Here is a 27968-nt window from a genome sequence, read left to right on the forward strand (position 1 = left end):
GAAGGGGCTGTGTGGGCTGCTACTAGAGGGGGATGCTGGGAGATGTAGTTCTTCTACATAAGCCTTGCGGGTAGGATTTCTGTGTGAGCCACAGGCCCCAGCAAGACCCTCCCCTGGTTACCCATGGGGAGGGGGGATAAACTACACCTCCCAGCAGGGCCTGAGCTGAGAACCGGGCACTGGATAAGACAGTGTGTGAGGAGTTCTGGAGGCTCGCATCCCGTTAGGCTGGAGGGCAGCCACAGATGCACCTGTTCCTGTCCCACTCACCCCTCTGCCGGAGCAGCTGGTGGGGCCAGCGCTGAGCTGGCAGCTTAGGCCACATCTGCGCATTTGGGAACCACTCAGCGGGGACCTAAATGCTAGATCCCAGCTCCCCAGCACGGATGTTAATGAGCCTGAGGCATAACAAGACCAGGAATTTGCCCAGTGTCCCTGTGTTAATATTTCAACCCCACCTCCATCAGGTGCAATGCCAGTTCACTACTGTGCCGAGGCCCCTAATTGTGGGCCTAGAAGTGTTGCCAAATCATGGACATTTACTGCCTCAGCTTCCTGAGCCCTCAGCACCATGAGGCACACTTCCCGTGCCTCAGTTTCCCCATCTATAAAAGGGGCGGACAATGCCGGCCCACCTCATAATATGCTTTGGGACCGACTAATGATCAAAGGCCAGGATCTCCAAATACAGGCAGGCACAGGAATGCATTCACAGGCAGCATATCAGAGTGATTTTCAGAAGGACCAAACACATCTTCAGTGGCAGTGATGTGGGGCAGGCGCCCCACAAAGCCTGGCCAGTTGTATTTAGAACAGGGGTGGGGAACCTAAAGCCCAGGGGCTGGATGCAGCTCCCGGCTTACCTGGATCCAGGCCCCCAAGTCTCAGCTCCCCCACCCCAGAATTGGGGAGCCCACACTGGTGCTCCAGCCCCCCTGCCATTCCCCCTCGGAGCTGGAGCACACAAAATCTACTAGCCTTGGCCCCCTAGCTCTGGTGTGAGAGGGGAATGTGGGTGTCTTTCTCCTTCTCAGTCGGGGGCCACATCAATGAGGGGGTTTGGTTTGGGTTTTTTTGCTTCTCACTTGTGCGCAGCCCACGACTGATTTTTCTGTGGGTCAGTGGCCCCAACCCTAAAAAGGTCCCCATCCCTGATTTAGAAGCTGAGATGCACTGAGATGCCTGAGATGTAGGTCCAGCTTGGAAAATTTTAGCGCAAGACTAAATTGAGGGTGTGCGCAAATTTGGGGTCACTTTGCCAAGGGGTGCTGAGATACTGCCTCCCCCCAATTTTTAATTGGTGTGTGTGTGTGTGTGTGTGCACATGCGTGAACTACGGGCAGCAGGCACATGAACCTGAGCTCAGCCACTGTCCAGCACAAGGATCCAATTTCAAACCCCAGGAAGTAAAATGTTTTTGTGCGTTGATGTCAGAACGCCGAGTGATGTACAAGGCTTTGCTCATAGATCCATGGCCCGGCCTGCACTCTGGAAAGGCTCGAGCGGCACCTACAGCTAAGAACACATTGCTTCTCCCGTTAGTGTTGCCAGGTGTCCAGTTTTCGCCCCGACAGTTTGATTTTTGGGTCCCCCAACCAGTTAAAAAACCCCAGAAAATACAGAACATATGAAACATTTGGTATTTCTTGTTTCCCTTGGATGGAAGCCTGGTGGGGACAATTGTCCCCTGCCAAGTTTGGCAGGGGCGAGAGAGTGAGGAGAACAGGGCCATTTAAAGGCACAGTGCCCTTTTTTTTTTTTTTTTTGGGGCTCAACAATTTTGGTCTTTACCTTTTTTTTCCCCTCAACAGAATTTTTTCTTGGTGGTTTTTTTTTTTTGAGGGGGGGGTTTGGTATTTTTTGTTAAACCATCTGGCAACCCTACTCCCAGTCCCCACTGACCCTGATAGGGGACGGAGACAGGCTGGTGTCTGCCACAGCAATCCCACTTGTGCCTAGATCGTTATCTATGGGGCAATAACAGCCTGTCAGCATGCAGCCCTACTTCTAAGCGAGATCAGCCTGGAGGCCCCAAATTCTCTTGGAGACAGAATGGAGCAACGTGCACTGGTTGTTGGTGTGCGTGCATGTGCAATACAGCACGGCTCCTTTCTGGGGGTTTGCTGCCCCCATATGGCCATTCCATTGACATTTAATTGTGGCAACACTTGATCAGTTACACCCACCTGCTCTTCACTGTTGTGGTGAACATTGTTGCTTTGTGGTTGGCTTGCCAAACCCCCTACCCCAAACACTGCACAAATGCAGGGCCAGCTCGGGCTTGGGAGATTGCTACCCATCTGGAACTTCATGGCCCCAGTGGGGACCGAACTGAGGTCTGCCAGCTCCACCTGTACACTTGAACGGAAGGAGAATCTCAGTTAGCAAGCTAGGGTCTATGACACACAGGCGAGCTGTTCTGATTCCATCCAACGGGGGACAATAGAAGAGCCAGTTTGTTACAGTGACATAAAGGGCATTTTGTCATGGGATTTGCCAAGAGAATGGGGATGTGGACACATCACAGGGCATGTCTACATTGGGGAGTCATTTCGAAATAAGGCGAGCGTCCACACTACCACGCCTATCGTTTCAGAATAATGGGCTTGTTATTTCAACATAACATCCACGGCTCTCCACAAATTTCCAGGCAGCCGCAGGCCCCTGTGTGAAGCCATGGAAATCCTGGGGAGAACAACAGCCTCAATGTCTAACCCAGCAGCATGGCTGCTCCTTCAGCCCTTGGCTGGTTACAGGCTGCCGGGCCCACACCCGACAAGGCTTGGGCCTTTCTGCAATACACAGTAGCTACCCTGGGCCAGTGACGTTCTTACACTCAGCTATCAACCAGTCCCCATGCAGTGCAGGCGTGCAGGGGACTGTGTTGAGCAGGGATTGATGTGCTCACGAACCATTCCCAGATATTAAACCGCACCCGAAAGTGCCCTGTGCCTGGGACCAGTGCAACACTCTCCAGGACACGAGGAGTCACTTATTTGGGGGCTCAGATATCGACCTGTGTTCCCTACGAGCTGGGCCCTTGGGCAGCCACCCAGGAGAAATTCAAATGCCACCCAGCTTCCGAGCAGAGCACCCACAGCCAGCAGCAGGTCTTTCTCCTGGGTGTGCACATCCGCATATGCCTTGGTGCACATAAAATTTATTTCGCACATGGATGGAAAAAAAATTAGAGGGAACATTGATTTCCACACCACCAAGGGGACCGGCTGCCTCTAAGAGTGACTCAGTGTGTATGACCCAGATGCCTGGCATCCCCCATCGAACAATATTATCCTTTGTCATGAATGACTTTACCCTCACCCCCAGATGGCAGGGCGATCGTCCCCATGCTATCAACAGCTATCAAAGCCCAGAGAAGCTAAGTGACTGGCCCAGGGTCACCAGGGCAGTCTGTGGCAGAGTCAGGAATCAAACACAGATCAGCTGCCTTTTATCCTGACCTGGGCTGCTGAGCCACCTAAGGGGGTGTTAACGAACACCACCCACGGTGTTCTTTGTGATGAGGCTATCTTCTGCAGCTCAGAGATTAACCCCACGCTCTATGTACACAAGGATGGGCACAAAGGGTTCATTTCTTCTCCAGGACAGTCTCTTTTAGATCTTCTACTCTTACCTGGTGCGGTAATGGGGCGTTGTAGCTCTCTTTTACTGCATCCCTTACATGCAGGATGTGAAATGAGGGGCAGATGCATGGACCAGAGGCTCTAGGAACAAGGGCAAAGTTAAAAAACAAAATCCCCTATTAAAATGCCTTTCCTGTGCTGCTCATAATAACCTGAGTAACTGAGAACTTTGTATTTGTGTTACTCTTCCCACTTCCTGCTGTGTGTTTCCTTTTGGTCCCTCTCATCTTGGGCTCAGAAACTACCTTGGGCAGTTTCACTTTCTAGTTTGCTCGCATTTGCCCATAGGTGTTCAAAGAATGAAACTGAGCCTCGCTGAGCAAAAATCAGATTTGTCTAGTTCTCTCTCACTGCCTCCTGGTAAAGCTCTTTCTGCTTGGCAGGCAGGTGAAATAGCCGGAGACATCCTCAAGTGTCACTGGCAGCTGAAATCACAAGTGCTGCACTTAGAACCTTCTGCTGCAATCACAATAGATCAAGGAGAGTCCTTGTTCTCAGCCAGGCGTGTTTAATGCACCTGCAAAATGCTGGCTTTGTTTCCAGTTTTAACAAGAAACGCCTTAGGATGCAGAAAAGACACTAGCAGCTCTTCAGCAAATACTCCAGCTAGAGACCTCCTACGCTCTTGGGTGTATGATCAGGGCACCTGCACTGATGGTGGTCCACTCTCTGGCTTTCGTATCGGGAGCAGTAAACACAGAGCCACTTTAAGGGAGCACGGGGAAAAAAATGGGAGAAAGAGGCAAAACTGGGATCTCTGTTAATAGTGGGGCCTGAGCCAAAACGCTGCATCGAAACATCTCGGAACTCCAAGAACATTCCCGTCTCGGTCAGAGCTTTGCACTTGGCCCCATATGTGCTGAAACCACATTGTCTGGGCAGAGACAAGCTTCGGTTCTTTCCGATAGGGAGGAGAAGACGCCAGCTGGCGATCACTAGTCCGTCCCTTTGCTGCTCTCTGCTGTGTAGGGAGGGGGCTGACGGAAGGGAGTGTGCAGGTCACTTTCACGCCTTCGTACGTCCAGGGCGATGAGAATGACACGCACCAGGAAATCCTAGCTCGCCAGGTGAACTTCTGAGCTCACCACAGTCCACCTGTCTCTTCCCAAGGAAGCAGCCTGAACTGGGCCTTGGATCTGATCCAAAGCATGGCCACAATCCATGCTCACACAACATGCCCTGCTGCGATAAAACGGTGACAGGGAAGTGCGGGGGGAAGAGGGGAACATGAGGTCCCTGGCTGAAACACAGGAGAAAAAAATGATCCTACCTGAAGCAAAGTGTCTAGTGCTGGTATCGTCCCTTTGGGCTGGTCTGCACTTCCATAGCAAAACTCCATCTCTTAGCAGTGTGAAAAATCCAGGCCCCTGAGAGACACAGCTCTACCCCCCAGGTGGACAGTGTCATATTTCTATCGCCTGCGTTCCCCCCCTCTTGGGGAGGTGCTGCAATGGGAGAACTGTAGTGTTTTAGGGTTTAGGACAAACAAATGGAAGCTTTTCTTCATGCAGCACATTGTAAACCTGTGGAACTCCTTGCCAGGGGATGTTGTGAAGATGAGGGCTCAAGAAAGAACTAGATACATTCATGGAGGTTAGGTCCATCAATGGCTATTAGCCAGGATGGGTAGGAATGGTGTCCCAAGCCTCGCAAAGCCAGCTGGGAGACAATGAGAACTGCTGGCAGGTAGCAGGGCTGGACAGTGTTTCCTTGAGCTGCTCGCTCCGAGGCTAGGGAGTTGCCATCACACACACCCCTACTCCGCCCCCAGACAGGACAGATGCTGCCTGCCAGCCTTTCCCAGCTCCTGTATCTTCTCACCTGCCACATCTCGAGCATGCCCCAGGAATGCTGCCTTGCTGGCCACCTCTCCCCTGCCACTTGATAGCCATGGGTGGAAATACACAACACTGCCCCTCCCTCTGTTACCCTGTCTCCCTCGGCCTTTCCATCTGAGCCACCAGCGGAAACCTGCTCCGCTAAATCAGAGCCGTGCCCGACGGATCCCCCATCGTACCTACTACAACACAGCACCTTGCACACCGTACACACAGAGGCACCGTTCTGCCATGAGATGCAGCCACCTCTGGGGGGGGGGGGGAGCAGCAGGCAGCTCGCTGTACAGCACTGGAATGAGGGGGAAAGAAATTGCGGCCAAGGGCACCAGGGCAAACCCCTGTCCTGACACAAAGCCGCGCGGGGATCTTTCCCCTCCACGCAGGCTGAGCCCGTCCACATGCTGTGGATTGCACAGGACTCAGGAGATCATTAACTACCTTCCCTGGGTTTGCTGGAGGCTTCCCCCCCGAGGGAGCAGGAAAACGGTGGGTAGGCCTCTCCCACCGAAGCGTGAACCAGTTCAAGAATTTCCCGCCCAGCTGACTGCCGGAGCCAGCATGGCTGAAATAAACAGTCCAACAAACCCCGCACAGCTAGGGAGTCCAGGGGAGAGGCCTGCCCCTTCCCTCTCCAGTGCTTCCGCCCCTCCACGCTGCTCTGATGCTCCTGGCAAATCAAGGGCTATATGAAGATGCTGGATTTCCCTCCACTGCCTGCTGGCTTCGTACCCAGAGGCCCTGGCTGCCCCAGGATGGCTCTCCCGTTGTAGGAATACCAGTGCCGCAGACTGGGACGTGCTCGTAGCGCCGGAGCAGCTATCGGCGAAGGGGCAGCTTTACCAGTCCACGCTGAGTCGCCCTGAGAGGCACGTGCCAGCCCCTGTGGGGAGCAGGCATCACACCCCTCCTCACCCTGGATGACACAGCCATGTTGGCAAACCGCAGCGCTGGGCTTCGGGCATGTCTACCCTACCCCCTTTTGCTGACAAGTTGTCAGCCTACGGCCGGCCCAGGGAGCACCTCCTGTGTGTGCAGGCACACGGAGCCCCTTGCATGTGCGCTGCGCATGCTCACCAAGAGTCCTTGTTTCTACGTGCCGTGCGTCCTCCCCCGGCCAGGGGGCTGGCTGTTTGGAAGTTCCAGCAAGGCATAGGGTGGCAGAAGCTTGAGTCACACGGGGGAGGGGGAGTTGGTGGGGAGTAAGGGGGCAACTTCCCAGCATGCATCTGTCTCCATCCCATAGTTTGCGGGACAGTAGCCTTCACCACTGTGACCAGAACTGTCAGCATCTGTCACAGTGGGACTGAATCCCACACACCTGCCAAGGCCCAAGCCCAGCGCCTGCCCAGCCCAGCAAGCCTCCAGTATTTGCAGAGCCACAAGAGGAACCCGCCTGTCTCCTGTCAGCCCTCTCAATTCCTCCTCCAGCCTGTGCCCACGGGCTGGTGCAGCACGGGGCTTTTGCAGGGGCTCACTGAACACGCCATCCCCTGGAGTCCTCCTTTCTCCTCCTCCCCATGCGTTCGGGGTGCAGAGCGGGGACGGCAAGGCCTCAGTGGTGGCAGCTAGAGATAAAACCCAGAGGGGCCATTGTCAGTAAACACAACAAGGAGTCCTGGGCCCCTTAAAGGCTGGCACATGGCTTAGGGCGCAGGCTTTGCTGGCCTGCAGCTCGCTCCGCCAGAGGCGTGTGGTTAGAAGCGTGCTGCAGCCACAAGCACTGGTCCTGCTGGCATCCCTAAGCCGCCCACGCCCACATGCCGCTAGTTTGTGCACTGCAGAGGTGCCTGCTGAAGTAATCGCCGAGGGGTGTGGTAGGAAAGTGTCCTACTGCGGAGGAAGAAATTAGGCAGCCCTCTCAGAAACCTGCAGAAGACTGAGGTGTACCTCCATTGGGAGCGGGGGCAGGAGGAGGTTTGACAAACCTCCCGAGCTCCACGGCAAGGTTGGGAGGGGGTAGCTCTGTGCTCCCTGAAGAGGCGAGGCTGGGGCAGCCCCCTCCCTGCAGCCCTCAGCACTGTCCAGGCCATGCTGTGACCGTCCTCCCCCGGAGCCCTCAGAGCCACCCGGAGTGTGCGGCGCGCAAGGCTCCAGCAGAGATTTAAAGGGCCCGGAGCTCCGGCTGCTGCCACAGTAGTGGCTGAGAGTCCCAGGCCCTTTTGAATTGCCAGGCCTCTTTGCCCCCCTCCGCCATATCGCCCATCAGCAGGCCTGACCTCGGTGGACATTGCATGGCAGTCTCTCCAGGAAGATCCAAGGGATATCCCTGTGCACACAAACCAACAGATCCCCCCAACTCTGCAGGCCGAAGAGCAGACAACAACGCTCCCTCTCCTCGGGGTATCGCCGCCTCCCCAGTACGAGGAAGTTAACGAACAGTCGGCAGCTGGGCCCTGGTAAGTCGGAGGAGCCATCAGTAAGTCACAGTCATGGGAAATACAGTTCCACACTTACCTGAGATTCCTTCCTCTGCACCAGGCCCACCTGTGCGCAGCTGCTGGGAGAGACCGGTGGCATCTCAAAGAGGCACTGCTGGACTTCCCAGTCACCTGCCCCCCACCCTCCTCTACTTCATTTTCAGGGTTCACAGCAGGGCCTGCTCGGGGGTATGGAATGTGTGTGCGCAGGGGTGTGGTCCCTGCCACGTAGGGGGCACAGCTCTTTGTAAAAGCAGCAGATCCCCCCCCTACCTACCACAGCTCCTCCGCTTTCACGGGGCACTGCGGCGGGTCCCTGTAGGACGCGTCTTCCCGCATCGCCCATGCCACCTGCTCATAGAGGTCCAGGTTCCTGCAGCCGGTCCAGCACTGTCTTGCAGAGCCTCTTCTCCCCTCCTGCCCAGGGGAGCCATCGGCCAGGGGGCCCTCTCCATGACTCTAGAGCAGGAGCCTTCACAATTGTGACCAGAACTGTCAGCGCCAGTCATTGAGGGACAGCTGCTGAAGGACTCCTGCCATCAACACGGGACACGCCGGTTCTACGCTCCCATTGCATTGACCTCAGTACTTCGCAGTGGTGTTACGGTGCCGCCGCAACGGGGCGCTTACATCATAGGAGACAAATTCAGATGCAGGCACATGTGCAACCAGGTGAAGGTAAGATGATTTACATCCCCCTCACTTAGCAGGGTAAGTCACACTTTACAGCTTCTAGTGTAAACGGAGCAGGATTTAAGAGAATGTTAGCGGGTACCAGCCCAGCAAACGTTTTAAATCCCACTTTTTGTCTACACTTGGTGCTACGTAGTGTTTTAAAAGGTGTGAATTTACCACGTCCGCTATGGGGTTTGCCAAACACGCCTCCTTCTCCCCCTCTAGCCAGGGCTAGAGAAATTTAATTACAGTCCTTGGAAGAGCTGGCCCTGGGAGACAAGAACAGAGCGCTTTCATTAATTAGCATTAGAAATCCACCAGGATTTAAAGGCTGCACCATTTGTTCTTCCAGGGCCCTAAAGAGCTTTCACCTGCAGGCTGGTGGCAGTCAGCCAAACCTAGGGCAAGCAGACACTTTCCTGTCCACTATTCTTGTGTGTGTGTGTGTGTGGTAGGCACTGGCTGGTGGTATGGGCAGCACTGCCCGCCACTGGACAAGATCACCTGTGTTTCATATGCCCTATTCTGTTGGCACCATAGGGAGATTTTCCGTGAGCCCCGTGCTGTCAGGAGGATCAGGGGGCCATACGATGGTTTGCTTGGCTGCGCACACAATCCACAGTCCCATCAGCCACGGATGTGTTACAAGACCCATCTACCAGCTTTAGGGGAGAGCTCACCTGTGCGGCTCTGCAAGGCCAAAGGTGAGGGGGTGGAGACAAGAGCCAAGGGACCCTAGATCAGCAGTAGCATATGGAAAGCTGCCAGCTGCCGAAGAGGGGAAAGTCCCCTCCTTAAGCAGATTTGCTCCATTTGTGCAGCCCCAGAATAGAGCAGGCAGGCTCCTGCGTCAGCAGGATAACAGGCCCAGGAAGAGGAGGGGAGGCTGGGGAAGGATTAAAGCCAGCCGAGAGGGACCTTGGGCGGGCAGGCAGCAAATGAGCAAGTGGTTTCCCATGCAACAGGGCTGTGAGGAAGCCAGGGAGATGAGCATTTCAAGGCAGGGAAGGACGAGTTACCTCTGCAAGGAGATGCTAACGAACATGCCTGTCGTACAGGCCCAGAGCAACTGCATGTAGCACTGGGGGGGGGGAGGCTCTGGCCAGGCAAGCAAGTGCCCAGTGAGGGGGGAATGGAGAGAGGAACAAAGATTAGCAAGGGGCTCATTATGTACCCCACACCTCTACAGCTCCCTTCATCCATGACTCCCAAAGGCCTTTACAGGTCCCCCATTTTCCTGATGGGTAAACTGAGGCAGCCAAGACCAGAATCAAGGGATAGTGGCGAACATTCACACCTCCCACCCAACCAGGGCCCTGTCTCCTGGACCCTACCACCTCCTCTCGGTTTTGGTTTAACACTTCTGAGACAGTGAAACAGTCTACACGTATTGGGAGGGGCAATGCCAGGAGCAGCTCTTCTAGCAGAATCCCAGCCTGGCCAGCCACTCTGCCTGAGCAGGGGAGCACAAAGGGTTCCACCGCGGAAAGCTGGGACTCATTTCCGGGGGCTTGGATAATCAAAGCAGAGCAGGGCTGGAAGGGAGCATGAGAAGTCAGCAATTCCAGCCCCCTGCGCTGCTAGAGGTGTGCTGCATCAGGTGAGAGCTCCGTACCTGGGGGGGAGGAGGGAGATCTTATTTTAAACCACAGTCCAGTGCCACTCAAGCCCAGGACAAGTGCATGAATTAGCTGTGCAGCACACTGAGTTATACCCGCGCCTCCGAGCCTGCCGCCTTCCTCTTACCTGGGAAGCGCCTCACTCAGTCCCCTCGGGAGCCTGGAAGGACTCCACAGCAGGAGCCAGAGGTGGGGACAAGCCTCACGTTTGCAGTGTGGAGGGAACAAGGCTTTGCTACAAAGCCCCCAGCCAGATCCTGCATTGGCTCCCTGGCCCCAGGCTCATTTACACCAAGGGTGCAAACCGCGTGGCGAGGAGGCGGGCACCGCGCAGCTGGGCCAGCCTGAAAGGAGCTGTTCTGCTTCTCAAGTCAGAAATGAACGGAAGAGCCCAGGGCAGGAATCCTTGCAGGACACGTCTCCAGGATCTGCTCCCTCGGCTGGATGGCTCTGTGAGGAAACAGCTGCCTGGCTCGTCCCTGGTCTGCAGGCTGCCATAAGCTGGCCTGGAGAATGCTACAGAGTGGAGGGGAAGGTCTGGTTCTGCAGTAACTCCACCAAGAGGAGCTGCCCCCATGTCCCCTCTCCCCATGGGAAAATCCAGCCCAGAACTGAGCATGCTTGGCACCGTGATTCCGGGCAGAACCCGGCACACCTGGGCTGACCCCTGGTAAGCAGAGCGACCGCATGGTGGAGGTGGCACAGAAAAACCAAAGTGCAGCCGGAGGGTGAACACAGCAGAGCCAGGTGCTGGAGGGGCAAGCCGCCCCTTAGGGGCCAATATGGCTAAGAGGCATTAGAGAGGGCGGAAAGTCTGGCCAGATGGATCATGGGGGCTATTCTGTCTCTTGGCACAGCCCCAGCTGGCCCCTGCAGTGGGGTCCCACAGCCAGCACCCATACACCCGGCACTAGAGGAAAGGCAAGGAAGCCACTGGGCAGTGGCGAACACCACTGTGCCACCTGCCACACCCCCTCCACTCCCTGCTCCAGCAGTCATCCTAACCACACTGCCCCCACCAGGGCCAGGCGGGACGTGAGCTGCCCCGTCCCAGCAGGTCAATGAGCGAGACAGGGACCAAGTCAGACCCAACACAACGGGCAGGTGCCAAGGGCGGCCCATCCATATAGGAGAACTAGGCGGTCGCCTAGGGCGCCAAGTTAAATGGGGTGCCAAATGGTGGCGCAATATCCTTGAGGGGTCTGGAGGTGATTTGCCCAGGGCACCAGTTGCTGGCAGCTAGTCTAGAACTGCCCCAGGCAGGTCCTGGCTCAAACCACACTTCTCTGCACAGAAGAGTCAGGGTTGACTTGCCCCTTGAACTGACTTGCGTCCCCTGGCTCCAGGATTCAGTGCCAGGCAGCCTGTCCTGCTTGGAGCGAGAGCTGATGCTGTTCTGTCCGTCCAGGAGCCATTTGGGATCACGGGCAGATTTTATAAGGGAACTGGCTTGTGCCGTCAGCGACTCGCCCTCGGCCGGAGTTATGCGTCTTGCCCATCAGCCACTCACTCAGGAAAGCCAGTGGCCGGCTAGGCACCCTGGCCACGCCTTGCCCTCGCCCACTGTCGTCCTGCCACCGACCAGCCCGCCCCAGGAGAGGCGGGGAGAAGGTGCTGCAGGTAGAGGCTCCCAGCGCCACGGGGCATTTCAGAGTCTGAGGTGCGGCATCTAAAGTGGCACCAAATATTCATCGGTGCCCATCCCCACAGCTTTAATCAACACCGAATCCACACACAGGCTTGGGTTTGGGTTGGTTTTTTTTTTCTTTTTTAACAGAAGTTTATGGTTATATGCAAATTAGGTCATTAAATGATTTGCATAAAATGTTCTTGCAGGACAGCGCCTAAGTGTTCCTAATTCCCCTCCCACCCAAAAGTAGCGACCTTTCCTCAGCCTAGTGCACTGGCGCACACACCCCTGCAGGTGGGCACAGGCCCCACGTCTCACACACGCACCTCCCAGAGGCAGGAGTGCAGCATTTCCAGTCGGCCAACTTCCCCCACCCCCCCGCCCAAGCCTTGCCTTAAAATAGCACCCCCAGCTCACACTCACCCCCTCTCCACACTCACTCCCTCACTCTATGCAAGCCTCGCCCTCCCACTACCTCTTGCTGCTCAAAAACAAGCCCTGTGCACTCATACACCTTCCACGCACATGTATGCAGCCCCCCAGCCACTCCTGCTTGCACAAGTGTGCACTGCATGATTGTCCCTGTGCCGCCACGTGGTCACACACCTGCTGCTGCAAGTTCACAAGCACTTGCATTCGCTCCACCCCCCACATCTGCAGTCACACCCGCAGCCCATGCATTCAGACACCATTCTCACTGACGTGCAAACTACAGACACTCACCCCCCCCGCCCCCAAACGTACACATGCCCATCTTCCACAGGGTGCTGGTGCGCACACGCTCCAAGTGCACACGCACTGCTAGAAACTCACACTCGCATGGTCAACTCCCCAGCTCTCATACATTCCCAGGTGTGCTTGCACACTAGGCATATTCCCAAATACTTCTCTCCCCCCCTCACATACATGCCTCCAGCACCCCCTGCATGTACAGCCCCCACAGCACTCATTCCCCCCCTGCACACTCACTCCTGCCCTTCCATGTCCAGGCACACCCTGCGTACCCACCCTGTGCGCTCACCCCCAGGCTCCGGGAGGGCTGTCCACACACCATGTCCGTCACTGGAATTGACAGCCCCGGCCACTCCTAGCTATTGGTCAGGAAGAGGCGTCTGTGTTTGGAGGCGGAGCCACGTGGCCGGCCCCGGCGGCGCCCTCGCCCCCGGGGGCCATAGGGGTTCCTGCTGGCAATGGCGCTCTCCCCCCAGCCAGCGCTGCCCAGAGGCGGCCCAGGAAAGCTGCCTTCCAGTTTGGGAGACTGGTCTAAGAGCACGCTGGCCTCTGGCCCCGCCTCGGCCGGGGGGGCCTGGCTCTGGCGCGCGCTGGCCCGCTCCTGCCGCAGGTACCGCAGCTCGTCGCGGATGTCCGTCAGGACGCCCAGCAGGCGGAACTGCAGCTCCCTGTCCCGGGCCCGCTCCTCGCGCTGCGTGGCCCGCTCCTCCTGCCACATGGCCAGCTCCTGGTGGTACAGCTGGTCCCACTGCTCCTCCAGGTCCAGCAGGCGGTGGATGTTAGTCCTCCAGCTCTCCCTCCGGCCCTCCCGCAGCCACGAGCAGCCCAGGCCCCGCGGCGGCGGCACCGGGGCCGGGGGCTGGTCCTCCTGAGGCGAGGCGGAGGAGGGCAGGGACTCCTCGGTGAGCGCGCCGTGCAGCGGGGAGCGCGCCTGCTGCTGCTGCTGCTGCTCCTCCTCCTGGTGCTGCTTCTCCCACGCCGGCCCCAGCAGGACCCTGGGCAAGGAGGCCGCCTCGGTGCCCTGGCTGCCCTCCTCCTCTTCCGGCTGGGAGCCGTCAAGCACCCTGCCCAAGGAGGGGATGTCGGAGACCCCTTCGTGGGCCCAGTCTGCGTGCGTGTCCACGTGATTGAGCGCCTCCTCCGGCAGGGAGCTCATGGAGCCCTGGGAATTGCACCGGCGGATGAGCATGGCCTGCCGGGACGCCTTGGCGCTTTCCTCTGCCGACAGCTGGGGCTCCGGGCCAGGCGGGAGGCACCCGTCCACCTCCTGGCCTTCCCGCTCTTCTTCCTCCGACATGGAGGCGTAGGAGACGAGGGACTCGTTTCTCAGGGTGGGGGACATGGCCGACATCTCCGGAGTCCGCAGCTCCGGCCCCGATTCGGCTGAAACAGAAGAGAAGCAAGAGAAGCTAGCAAAGGAGTCTGATCGGTTTCACTGCCTTCAGCGCCATGCACTGGATTCGCATTCAGTCCCTCTTCCCCTCGCTGGGTCAGACCAAAGGTCCATCTAGCCCAGGGTCCTGTCTGCCGACAGTGGCCAATGCCAGATGCCACCAGAAGGGATGAACAGAACAGGGAATCATCAAGCGATCCCTCTCCTGTTATCCATTTCCAGCCTCTTTTTTGAACCCTGTAAAAGTCCTGGTCTTTACAACATCCTCTGGCAAGGAGTTCCACAGGTTGACTGTGCGCTGCATGAAGAAAAACATCCTTTTGTTTGTTTTAAACCTGCCACCTATTCATTTCATTTGGTGACCCCTAGTTCTAATTATATTATGGGGACAAGTAAATATTTTTTCTTTATTCACTTTTTCCACACGTGTCATGATTTTACAGATCTCTATCATATCCTCCCTTAGTCTCCTCTTTTCGGAGCTGAAAAGATCCAGTCTTTTTAACCTCTCTTCATATGGAACTTGTTCTAAACCCCTAATCATTTTTGTTTTCCTTTTCTGAACCTTTTCCAATGCCACTATATCTTTTATGAGATGAAGGGATCACATCTGTTTGCAGTATTCAAGATGTGGGCGTACCGTGGTTTTATATAGAGGCAATAGGATTTTCTCCGTCTTATTCTCTATCCCTTTTTTAATGATTCCAAACATTCTATCTGCTTTTTTGACTGCCACTGCACACTGAGTGGATGTTTTCATAGAACTTTCCACAATAACACCAAGATCCCTCTGTGACGTAGTGGGGGTACCTGGCTGGTTTCTATGCTGCTGGCTCTGGGGTAACCCCCACTGGCTGCCGTGGGTACCACGACCCAGCAAAACAGGATGAGTCACTCACTATGCAAAGGGATCTCTCAACCAGTATGGCCAGACACCCCCCATGGAGAGGAACAAAGGAAGGTGGAATGCTGCCCTGGCTGGGGGGCAGGGCTGGAAGAGGGTTGGTTAGTTGCTGGCTGGGAGCATGGAGGAGACAGCCTAGGGAAAGGGGCTGGAGTTTAGGGGCCCAGTCTCCCCCCATCGCAAGGGGGCCTGAGGCATCCTAGCCCAGATCTGTGCTGTGCTGTATCCTGGAGAGGCAATAAACTTCCTCTATTCCACCGGCTGGTGGAGTCTGTTTGTGCCATTTCGGGGTGCAGGAGACGGGGGACCCCCAACGCACCATCACACCCTCTCTCGAGTCGTTGTAGCTAAACCAGTCCCCAACACAGTGTATATATAGTTGGGATTATTTTTTCCCAATGTGCATTACTTTACATTTATCCACATTACATTTCATGTCCCATTTTGTTGCCCAGCCACTTAGTTTGGCGAGATCTTTTTGATGCTCTTCACAGTCTGCTTTGGTCTTAACTATCTTGATCAGTTAGGACACGGACTCAGACATAGGCACTGGACAGATCCAACAGGAACATCCTGCATCCTTCCCTAACAGCGGCCAGAACCAACTACTACACTGGCAGATGTAAGAACCCTGCAGTAGCAGAGTTGGGAGCCTCCTCCTAAACCCCAATACGTTGAGACGGTCTCGAGCCCTGTATCTTTCTGATGATTTACTTGAAGGACACTTGATCTGTCATCCATATAAACACTCCATCTCTCTTGGAATCTCGCTAAATTCTTGACTTTGCCACGATCCTGTGGTAGTGAGTTCCCCAGGGAACTCGTGTCCTGCAGGAAAATAGCATTTATGGTCTTAGATTAGTTTGTTTCATTGACCCTCTCCTTGTTCAAGAAGCCAGGCGCCCTGGAAGAGTCACCCACAATTTGGGCATTGTGAATGCCCACCTGTTGGCCCCACTCCTAGGTTGCTCAAGCCTGACAGTGGGGACATGTCCTTGCAGGCGCGCGTGGAGGTCTGAGATTGGAGGACTGGGGCCCTAACCTATTCCTGATGTAACTGCACTGGGGTTACGTAAGGGACGCGCTTGGCCCAGGCTCTCAGAGTTACAACCATTTAACCATTTTCAACCGCAAACTGTAATGACTCCTTGGCCTTCCACAGCATCCCCACCGCAGAGCCCCCAGGGGACGGCGCTTCACAGAAAAGCCGCTTCCATAGCAATCCCTTCCCCATGCTCAGGAGTCTATCCTGAACCTCTAAAGGGCACCAGCAACTGCTCCCACCAGATATCAAAGAGGCCTGTGACTTCTGAATCCAAGTTTCTTGTGGCTACCAGCAGCTTCCCCCATCACCCCTACCTGAGCTGCTCTGCCCCTCGCCTCGGCTGTATTCACAGATCACAGAAGGATCCGGACTCTGGACCGCCAGCCGGGGCACAGCAGAACCTTCCACGTCCGGCAACGAGGAGGGTTGCCCGTTGGTGTCTATGTAGATGCTGGGGTGGCTGACGGCAGGCTGGAAGGACATGATCGACTGCTTGGATGCCCCTGGGAAGAACAAGTCTGCAGGACAAAGACAATCGATGTAAAAAGAGAGAAAGGACCATTCCAGAGGCATCATGTATTGCAGGCTAGGATTCCCCTGGGGAAGCATCATATGGGACTTTTCACAGATCCCACATCCAGAAGGGACCACCGGGACCACCTGGTCTGACTTCCTGCATGATACAGGCCCGGCAACTTCCCCAAAAGGATTTCCAGAGCAGATCCTTTAGAAAAACATCACATCTTGGTTGAAAATGGTCAGTGACAGAGAACCTGCCACCAACCTTGGTAAATTCTTCCTATGGTTAATGACTCTCGCCTTTAAAAGTGTGTTATTTCCAGTCTGAATTGGTCTAGCTTCAGCCATTGGAATCGGGATGAAATCCACATGGACATGTAAAAATTACTACTGAACTTGACTAGATCATTTCTGTAGGGTTTCCGAATGGCCCTATACAATTCTGTAGCAGGGCGATCATTCTCTAATCAATTCCACAGGATGGTCCAGAAACACCTGACAGAGATTGGAATTTTCTATGAAATCCAATAGAATATTCCCATTTTGATTGCTGTTTCTAAGCCAAAGACAGCCTGGATTTTTTGCAGTACAATTTAAAACATCAATTTCTTCTTGTATGTTTCCCAAAAGCTAGCGATCTGGTCTACAGAGCCCTGCAAATCCGCAAATATCCACTTTATATCTGTAGCTCATTTTGGTGGATACAGATACAAAATTTGTATCTAGAACCCTGCAAATTTGCAGATATCTGCTTTAGGAATGTAATAGCATAGTCGATTAACTGATAAGCAAATCTTATCGGTTAATGCTATAGACTACACGCATTTCCTCTCCTACCCTTGCCAGTACATTTTTTTAGCAGGCTGGCAAGCAGCCCAGTTCAGTCTCGGCTTGCACGGGGTCCGGGACCTACCCCCGCCATGGCTCTGCATTTAAAGTGTATTAGGAGCAAGGTGGGCAGGCAGACTGGCTCAGTTCCGGCTCACACCAGGTCCGGGAGCTCAGCCCCCACCCCTGGTTTTTAAACTGGCTCTCCTTGCGGACCAGCTCCTACCTGGCACCTCTGATACAGAGGCAGCAGCAGGAAGTGGCAGGGGGCTACTTGGGAGTGGGGCCGGAGAGCACTGGCTTCTGGCCCCACCCCCAGGGACTATAGACTAGTCGAGTAACCGATAAGAATTCATGAGGTTAATCGACTATTCAATTAACCGATATTTAACATCACTAACCCGCTTTATATCTGCGGGTATCCACAGCCGTGGCTGTGAATGTGGATATCCATGGCTCATTTTTACAGATGCAGATTCAAAATTTGTATCCATGCAGGGCTCTACTGAGCTGAACTTAGAAGGGAATAAAAATTGGGCCTGGACCCTTTTAGTTATTTTTGGTCCTTTATAAAGTATACAAGGCCACCTGAAATGAGCCTTAAAAAAAAAGTTTCGTTTCTTTGACCTTCAGCATATTGTGCACATCCAGACTTCTTTCCTGGAAGACTCAGACATTAGACTGGGAGCTCCTTCAGGCTAGGTCTACTCTGCAACGCTATTTCGGGATATTGGAGTATCCCAAAATAGCTATCCTGCGTCTTCACAGCAAGCCCGATATTTCGGGCTCACTACTCCGACGTCCCAGGAAACCTCATTCTACGAGTAGTAAGGGACATTTGGGAATAGTGCTTTATTTTGAAATTTGGCACTGTGTTTTCAGCACCAAGTGACGAAATAAGCTATTTCAAAATAGCATTGAAATAGGATACACAATTTGCGTAGCTCAAATTGCGGTCTTATTTCAAGTTATGGTGCAGTGTAGACACACACTCAGAGTTTTATTGAAGGAGAGAAGTAATCTTTAATGGTAAGGTTTTTCTCCCAAGTATGTATCATGCATTTGAGTTAAATATGGGTAACAAAAAGCAAGTAAGTTTTAAACATTCCAGGGGGGGAGGGGAGGGGAAAATCATTCTCAATTAAGCCCCACTTCTGCAAGTGCCTAACTTTAGCACCATTTCCAGTACATGCTTGTGTGCTTTGCTACCTTTAAGCATCTAGGGGTAAGCGTACCTGAAATCAAGTGCTTTGATTAACAGGGGTGGCCTTACACATATATCTAATTGTAAACATGCGTAAGTGCTTTGCTGAATAAGCGAACAGAGCAAAGTCTCCCAGGAAAAAGAGAGCAGAGACGACCTCCGTCCTCCGTCCTCACTGCAGAGTAAACTCGAGTGCTGCTCAAGTCCTGTCCACACACCAAAGCCCTGAACTCACGCAGGCTGGCTAAATGATATGGGCCAAAGCTCAGCGTGTTTGCAAGTGCAACCACTCTGCGCAGCTCCAAGTGCTATTGCAGCGTCACTCTCAACAGAGACGAGTGAACGGAGAAGTGAATGCACACCCAGGTGATAAAAGGGGGCATGAAACCAAGATTTCCCCCTTGGGAAAAGGATGCGATCAGGAGGCAGTATTTAGATTTTCTAAAAACAAAGTTTTACAAAGCCGAAGATCAATAGGAATATTTCCTCTATTTTCTTTTAAATTACAGGGAAAACTATTTATTTTGGTTTGACTAGTTGAGTTTAAATATTTCCCAGCAGCCTTTGCCATTCAGACATAGTAAACGTTCACGATGAACGAAGTCCCAGAGGGTCAGAGATTTATTACATTCCTTTTAGGTGAGGCTGACGTGTTGAGATGGTGATAAGAGGGTGGAAACAGATGTGCAAGAAAGCCCCTTTCCCTGGAGGAATGGCTTTCTAGCTCCATCTCCTTTACCGAGAAATGGGGAACCTAAGGCTCAGGGGCCAGATTCGGCCCCGGGGCTTAGGGCTCCCTCCCCCTCAGCACTGAGGGAGCCCACATTGGCACCTCACCCCCCACTGTCCCCCGCCTTACTGATTTTTTTAGTGGGTCAGCGGCCCCCGACCCAATAAAAGTTCCCCACCCCTGCTTTTACCCATAAGAACGGCCACACTGGGTCAGACCAAAGGTCCATCTAGTTCAGTGTCCTGTCTTCTGACAGCAGACAGTGCCAGGTACCCCAGAGGGAATGAACACAGCACGTAACCATCAGATGATCCATCCTCTGTCACCCATTCCCAGCTTCTGACAAACTGGCAAGGGACACCATGCCTGGCCAATAGCCACTGATGGGCCTATCCTCTATCTAGCTTTTTTTTTTTCCTTTTAATTCTGGTACAGTCTTGCACTTCACATCATCTTATGGCAAGGAGTTCCACAGATTGTGTGAAGAAATCCTTTTGTTTTAAACCTGCTGCCTATTAACTTCATTTGATGACTCCTAGCTCTTGTGTTATGGACAGGAGTCAATAACTCTTCTTTAATCCCTTACTCTACACCAGTCATGATTTTATAGCTCTCTATCATATCCCCCCTTAGTCCTCTCTTTTCCAGGAAAGAAGTCCCAGTCTTACTGTTCTCTTCTCATATGGCATCTGTCCCATAGTCCTCATCATTTCTGTTGCCCTTTTCTGAACTTTTTCCAATGTCATAGACCTCCTGGAGCCGGTCGCCATTGGGAGCTCATGCACATCAGACCTGTTATCAGGAAAAGCCAAAGCTTAGCTCACCTGGGTCAAAGATGATCTCGGGCTCTGAATCATGGCTGGCCTGCAGGAAAGTGGAGGCCACCATTTTCTCCAGGGGTGTGAGGCGGGGCTTGTGGAGAGGCCCCCCTGCCCTGTTCATCGGGGGGTGCTTCTTGGAGGTGATCTTCTTCTTGACGTCCAGGCGCAGGTCTCGCCACTTGTGCTTGAGGTCATCGATGGAGCGCTCGGTGTAGCCCAGGAAGTTGACCCGGCTCTGGATTTGGGTCCACAGCTGCTTCCGCCGGACGGGGTGGGCTCGGAGGGATTCGGAGCCATAGAGGGCGCTGAAGTGCCGCACCACGTTCCAGACCAGAGTCTCTGTCTCGTCGTTGGAAAAGTTGGCTTTCCTCTTCCGGCCAGACGTGGCTAAGCCCTGGGAGGCCGCAGAAGAAGTGGAAGGGGCACAGTTGAACCTAGGTCCCCATTCCTCCCGGTCAGCTCCGGAGGAAAACATCGGGCTCCGGGACCCAGAGGGAGCCGAAGAAGGAGGAGCAGAAGCCAGAGCTGATGAGGAATCCATGGTGCCAGGGGGAAAAGGGCCTGGAGCCAATCCTGATCCGGGACACAAATCCGGACAAATAGGAGTGGCTTGGGAGGATTAAAGAACCGCTCCAGAGCGCCAGGTGGCAGGGGAGGTTCTCATGCCAGCTTGAAAGAACCTGAGAGGAGAGAAAAGTCAAAGGTAAAGGCGGGCTGTCTAATCCAGTGCTTCTCAACCAGAGGTACGAGCACCCTTAGGGGTACTTGAGAGAAGTCGGGGGGGGGGGGATAACGTCAACACAACTGAAATTTGGAGAAAACTGAATTTTTGTTTTAATTTTTACAGTGCTTTATTATTTTTGTATTTTTACACCCAAAAATTTAATTGCCCGCTCGGCTACGATTAAGTTGTTTAAACAAATGTGTTGCAATGGTAGAAAAAAATGTTGCGAGTCTGAAAACTATAGGTACTGGGGGTACTTATAATTTTAAAAAAAAGAGAGGAGAGGGTACTTTATAAAAAAAAAAAGATAAGAGAAACACTGGTCTAACACATACGGTAGTGGGAGAATTAATAAACCACAGTGAGACCCCTTAGACCAGTGTTTCTCAACCTTTTTTTTTTTTTTTTACAAAGTACCTTTTAAAAAAGTTATATATGTACCCCCTTTAAAAAAATATATAAATACCCCCAGTACCTACAGTTTTCTGACTCAACCTTTTTTTTCTACCATTACAACACGTTTGTTTAAACAACTTAATCATAGCCAGGCGGGCGATGAAATTTTTGGGTGTAAAAGTACAAAAATAATAAAATGCTAAAACAAAAATTCAGTTTTCTCCAAGTTTCAGTCGTGTTGACATACCTGCCAGGGTACTCCACTGCCTTAGGTCACTCCACACTTGGGATCCTCTGTGGGTGGAGAACCAAAGCTAACACCTGCTTGGCCAGACACGCATTACAAGAGAGAGGCTTGCCATAGGTGCCAGCTCTGCTAACTGCCAGGTACCTCTGTTTCCCCTCATGCAAATAGAGATAATAATGCTCCTTTGCGGGGGAAGGTGGGGGGGGGGGCGCTTGTGAGGCCTGCAGGGTGCACAGACACCACAGTGATGGGGACCAGTGAAGTACAGAAACAGCTGGATATGCGACCCGATCCAACGTTGCCCAACCAACCCCAGTTTTCTGTGGCAACTGAAACATCTCACTGGAATGTGCTCATACCAGTGACCTTGTTTCTGAGGAAAAAAAACGTGAAGCCGAGTGTTTGGACACAGCTTGAAATGATCTCGAGACCCTATCCAGGTAGAACACTCGCGTGCCTTGTTTTAAAGTTTGTCTGGCTTAGAGACATTAGTATTTCATTTTAGATATAACTTGTATAAGATATAAACTATAAGCTGTAGTGTACATTCCCTCACACAGTCATACTGTGCATGCACACACGCAAAGCCATAGTGCACACACAAGCACTTTCATACACAATGCCTCACTATGCACACGCAAACACATGCACAGAAAGCCATAGTGTGCACATGCGTGAAGACATATTGTGCACGCACGAGCACATTCACAGATACTGCCTCACTATGCATGCACACAAACACAGAGCCATAGAGTGCACACAGAGCCATAGAGCACACCCACCCACAGCGTACTGTGCACACACTCAAGCACGCTCAGACACTGGCTCGTTATGGCTGTACACATGTATACGCTTAGTGAGGCAGTGTCTGTGAGCATACTTGTGCACGCAGTGTGTTTGCATGTGCACACTATGGCTCTGTATGTGTGTGCGCATACATGCATGCCCACAGAGCCATAGTGCGCACACATACACACTTACTATGCACACATACAAGCCCATTCACACATCCTGGTTCACTATGCACACACAGCCATACCGTGAGCACGCGCGCACGCTCACTATGTGCACATACAACCATACCGTTCACACACACAGGCTCACTATGCGTATTCACAGCCATACCGTGCACAGACACACACGCACGCTCACAATGCACACACACAGCCATACTGTGCGCACACACGCGCGCTCACCATGCACACACAGCAATACCGTGCACTCACGTGCGTGATCACACACGCGCGCTCACCATGCACACACAACCATACTGTGCACACACACACACGCGCTCACCGTGCACACACAGCCATACCGTGCGCGCGCACACAGCCAGGCTCACCATGCACACACAAGCACGCGTGCGCACACACAGGCTCGCCATGCACACACGCGTGCGCACAGACAAGTTCACCATGCGCACACACACGCACGCACAGACACAGGCTCACCATGCACACATGCGCGCGTGCACACAGGCTCACCATGCGCGCGCGCACAGACACAGAGGCTCACCATGCACACACATGCGCGCGCGCACACACAGGCTCACCATGCACACACATGCGCGCGCGCACACACAGGCTCACCACGCACACACATGCGCGCGCGCACACACAGGCTCACCACGCACACACAGGCTCACCATGCATAAACGCGCGCACAGACAGGCTCACCATGCACACACATGCACGCGCACACACAGGCTGCCCCTGCACACACACGCGCGCGCACACACAGGCTGACCCCACACGCGCGCGCACACACACAGAGACAGGCTCCCCATGCACACACGCACGCGCGCACTCACACACAGGCTCACCATGCACCCGCGCGCACACACAGGCTCACCCAGCACGCACTCACACACAGGCTCACCATGCACCCGCGCGCACACACAGGCTCACCCAGCACACACACACACAGACAGGCTCACTGCGCGCACGCACACACACACACACACACACACAGAGACAGGCTCACCATATATACACACACACACACACACACACACACAGGCTCACCATGCACACACACGCGCGCACCCACACACACACACAGGCTCACCATGCACACACACGCGCACACACACACACACACACACACAGGCGCACCCTGCGCGCACACACACAGCCATACCCTGCGCGCGCGCGCACACACACAGCCATACCCTGCGCGCGCGCGCACACACACACACACGCTCACCCCACGCACGCACACACACACGCTCACCCCACACACACACACACACGCTCACCCCACACACGCTCACCACACACACAGCCATACCGTGCACACAGAGGCTCACCATGCACACACAGCCATACCCTGCACACACACAGAGGCTCACCATGCACACACAAAGCCATACCATGCATGCACACACACACACACACACAGCGCCATACCGCGCACACACACAGGCTCACCATGCACACACACAGCCATACCTTGCCCCCCCCACACACAGGCTCACCATGCCCACACAGCCATACCCTGCACACACACACACACAGCCATACCCTGCACACACACAGCCATACCCTGCACACACACAGGCTCACCATGCACACGTAGCGCCATATCCTGCACACACACAGCCATACCCTGCACACACACAGGCTCACCATGCACACGTAGCGCCATATCCTGCACACACACGTTCACCATGCACACACAGCGCCATACCCTGCACACATACACACACAGAGGCTCACCATGCACACACAGCCATACCCTGCACACACACGTTCACCATGCACACACACAGCCATACCGTGCGCGCGCGTGCGCACACACACACACACACACACACAGACTCACCATGCACACACACAGCCATACCCTGCACACGCGCGCGCACACACACACACAGGCACACAGAGGCTCACCATGCACACACACTGCCATACCCTACACACACGCACACACGGGCTCACCATGCACACACACACAGCCATACCGTGCACACACACACACACACACACACAGGCTCACCATGCACACACAGCCATACCGTGCACACACACACAGACTCACCATGCACACACAGCCATACCGTGCACACACACAGACTCACCATACACACACAGCCATACCGTGCACACACACAGACTCACCATGCATACACAGCCATACCGTGCGCATGCGCGCTCACACACACAGGCTCACCATACACACACAGCCATACCCTACACACACACACACACACACTCACCATGCACACACACCGCCGTACCGTGCACACACACCGCCGTACCGTGCACACACGCACACACGCACACAGCCATACCGTGCACGCGCACACACACACACACAGCCATACCGTGCACGCGCACACACACACACAGCCATACCGTGCACGCGCACACACACACACACACACACAGCCATACCGTGCACGCGCACACACACACACACACACAGCCATACCGTGCACACACACACAGCCACACCGTGCACACACACACACACACGCACAGCCTCACCGTGCACGCACACACACACACGCACAGCCTCACCGTGCACGCACACACACACACGCACAGCCTCACCGTGCACGCACACACACACGCACAGCCTCACCGTGCACGCGCACACACACACACAGCCTCACCGTGCACGCACACACACACGCACAGACCCACCGTGCACGCACACACACACGCACAGACCCACCGTGCACGCACACACACACGCACAGACCCACCGTGCACACACGCACGCACACACACAGACCCACCGTGCACACACACACACACACGCACAGCCTCACCGTGCACGCACACACACACGCACAGCCTCACCGTGCACGCACACACACACACACACACACACAGCCTCACCGTGCACGCACACACACACACACACAGACTCACCGTGCACGCACACACACACACACAGACTCACCGTGCATGCACACACACACACACACACAGACTCACCGTGCACGCACACACACACACACACACAGACTCACCGTGCGCACACACACACACACACAGACTCACCGTGCGCACACACACACACACAGACTCACCGTGCGCACACACACACACACACACACAGACTCACCGTGCACACACACACACACTCACCGTGCACACACACACACACACACACACACACACAGACTCACCGTGCACACACACACAGACTCACACTCACCGTGCACGCACACACACACACACACACCGTGCGTGCACACACACACAGACTCACACTCACCGTGCACGCACACACACACACACACACCGTGCACGCACACACACACACACACACTCACCGTGCACACACACACACACACACAGACTCACCGTGCACACACACACACACACACAGACTCACCGTGCACACACACACACACACACACACAGACTCACCGTGCACACACACACACACACACACACAGACTCACCGTGCACACACACACACACACACACACACACACACACACTCACCGTGCACACACACACACACACACACACTCACCGTGCACACACACACACACACACACACTCACCGTGCACACACACACACACACACACACAGACTCACCGTGCACACACACACACACACACACACACAGACTCACCGTGCACACACACACACACACACACACAGACTCACCGTGCACACACACACACACACACACACACAGACTCACCGTGCACACACACACACACAGACTCACCGTGCACACACACACACACACACACACAGACTCACCGTGCACACACACACAGACTCACACTCACCGTGCACGCACACACACACACACAGACTCACACTCACCGTGCACGCACACACACACACACAGACTCACACTCACCGTGCACGCACACACACACACACACACACACACTCACCGTGCACGCACACACACACACACAGACTCACCGTGCACACACACACACACACACAGACTCACCGTGCACACACACACACACACACACTCACCGTGCACGCACACACACACACACACACTCACCGTGCACGCACACACACACACACAGACTCACCGCGCACACACACACACACACACACACTCACCGTGCACGCACACACACACACACACACTCACCGTGCACGCACACACACACACACACAGACTCAGCATTTTCTGCATACCACGGCCGGCTGCGGAGCTAATCCGCTCTCCCCGCCCCCCGCCGCTCAGAGGCCTCCGGCGAGCGCAGCCCCCCCCCCCCCTCCCCGGGGGCTGCTCCTGCGGCAGCGGCGGGGCTGGCAAGCGGCCGCCTTTTGTTCGCGCCCCCGGGCCTCCGCCGCCAGCGCGCGGCTCGCGGGCCGCCCCGCCCCGCGGACAATGGCAGCCCCCGCCGCTGCCGCCGAGCCCCGGGGCCCCCGCTTCGCCCCGCGCGCCCCCCACCTGCGCGGGGCGCCCGGCCCGCTACTCCGGCCTCGCGCCGCTGGGCGCTCCCGCTTCGGGGGCTGCTGGCTCGTGACTCGGAGGAACTCGCCTTCATTTCCTCCGCCGCCGCCGGAGTGGCACGGCGAGCTTGCTGCTGCCCTCTGCCGGCTCCCGCCTCGCGGAGGCTGCTCGGCCACGCGGGGGCGGAGAGGTCAGCGGCGGGGGGGGGCGCCTTCCCCCGCCTCTTCTTTCCCTCGGCTGGGGTCCCCCGCCAGCTGGTGGAGCAGCCCTGGGCCAGGCCTCCGCTCTGGGCAGCCAAAATGATGAGGGGGCTGGAGCCTGACCTACGAGGAGAGGCTGAGGGACTTGGGGCTGTTTAGTCTGCAGAAGAGCAGAGCGAGGGGGGATTTGAGAGCAGCCTGCAACTCCCTGCAGGGAGGTTCCAAAGAGGCTGGAGAGAGGCTGGTCTCAGTAGTGACAGATGCAGAAGAGGAGCAATGGGCTCAAGTTGTGGTGGGACAGGTCCAGGTTGGATATTAGGAAAAACTATTTCCCTAGGAGGGTGGTGAAGCTCTGGAATGGGTTCCCTAGGGAAGTAGTGGCGTCTCCATCCCTAGAGGTGTTTAAGTCTCGGCTTGACAAAGCCCTGGCCGGGTTGATTTACAGTGAGCCCTCGCTACTTCGCGGTTCGACCATCGCGGATTCACGACTTCGCGGACTTTTTTCATTACGTATGTATATATTATAAAAGAAATATATCGCGGATTTTCCGGAAATTTCGAAAATAGCCGCGATATATGAAGACCCCAAATACGTAAATATGGTGTCCCTACTTCGCGGATTTTCAGCTATCGCGGTCGGGTTTGGAACCTATCTACCGCGATAAACGAGGGTTCACTGTAGTTGGGATTGGCCCTGCCTAGAGCAGGGGGCTGGACTTGATGACCTCCTGAGGTCTCTTCCAGTTCTATGATTCTAAGGGAGATTCCAAAGAGGATGGAGAGAGGCTGTTCTCAGTAGTGACAGATGGCAGAACGAGGAGCAATGGTCTCAAGTTGTGGCGGGAGAGGTCCAGGTTGGATATTAGGAAAAACTATTTCACTAGGGCTGTGTCCAGGCTGTGTTTTTTCGAAAAAAGGAGCCTGTTTTCGAAAAAACTTCACCTGCGTCTAGACTGCAGCCACGTTCTTTCGAAATTAAATCTTTTTAATTAAAGATTAAATTAAAGCTT

The 27968-nt window shown here is 54.6% G+C and overlaps 1 protein-coding gene across 3 annotated transcripts; it reads right to left on the minus strand.

Annotated features, from left to right (window-relative positions):
* Positions 1-6406: 6406 nt before the first annotated feature.
* LOC102458481 (uncharacterized) lies at positions 6407-26978 on the minus strand. Of its 3 annotated transcripts, none has more exons than XM_075919771.2 (4): positions 26847-26978; positions 20003-20679; positions 16212-16415; positions 6407-13938 (listed from the first exon to the last, which is right to left on the minus strand). In XM_075919771.2, exons 2-4 carry the CDS (start codon positions 20538-20540, stop codon positions 12911-12913), a joined length of 1770 nt encoding a protein of 589 aa, XP_075775886.2. In that variant the 5' UTR covers positions 20541-20679; positions 26847-26978; the 3' UTR covers positions 6407-12910. The 3 variants fall into 3 exon arrangements, with proteins under 3 accessions (XP_075775886.2, XP_075775885.2, XP_075775887.2); XM_075919770.2 differs by having other exon boundaries at positions 26756-26910; XM_075919772.2 differs by lacking the exon at positions 26847-26978 and adding an exon at positions 26497-26637.
* Positions 26979-27968: the final 990 nt, after the last annotated feature.

This window comes from Pelodiscus sinensis, chromosome 2, assembly GCF_052426305.1.
Source record: "Pelodiscus sinensis isolate ZL-2025 chromosome 2, ASM5242630v1, whole genome shotgun sequence".
NCBI lineage: Eukaryota > Metazoa > Chordata > Testudines > Trionychidae > Pelodiscus > Pelodiscus sinensis.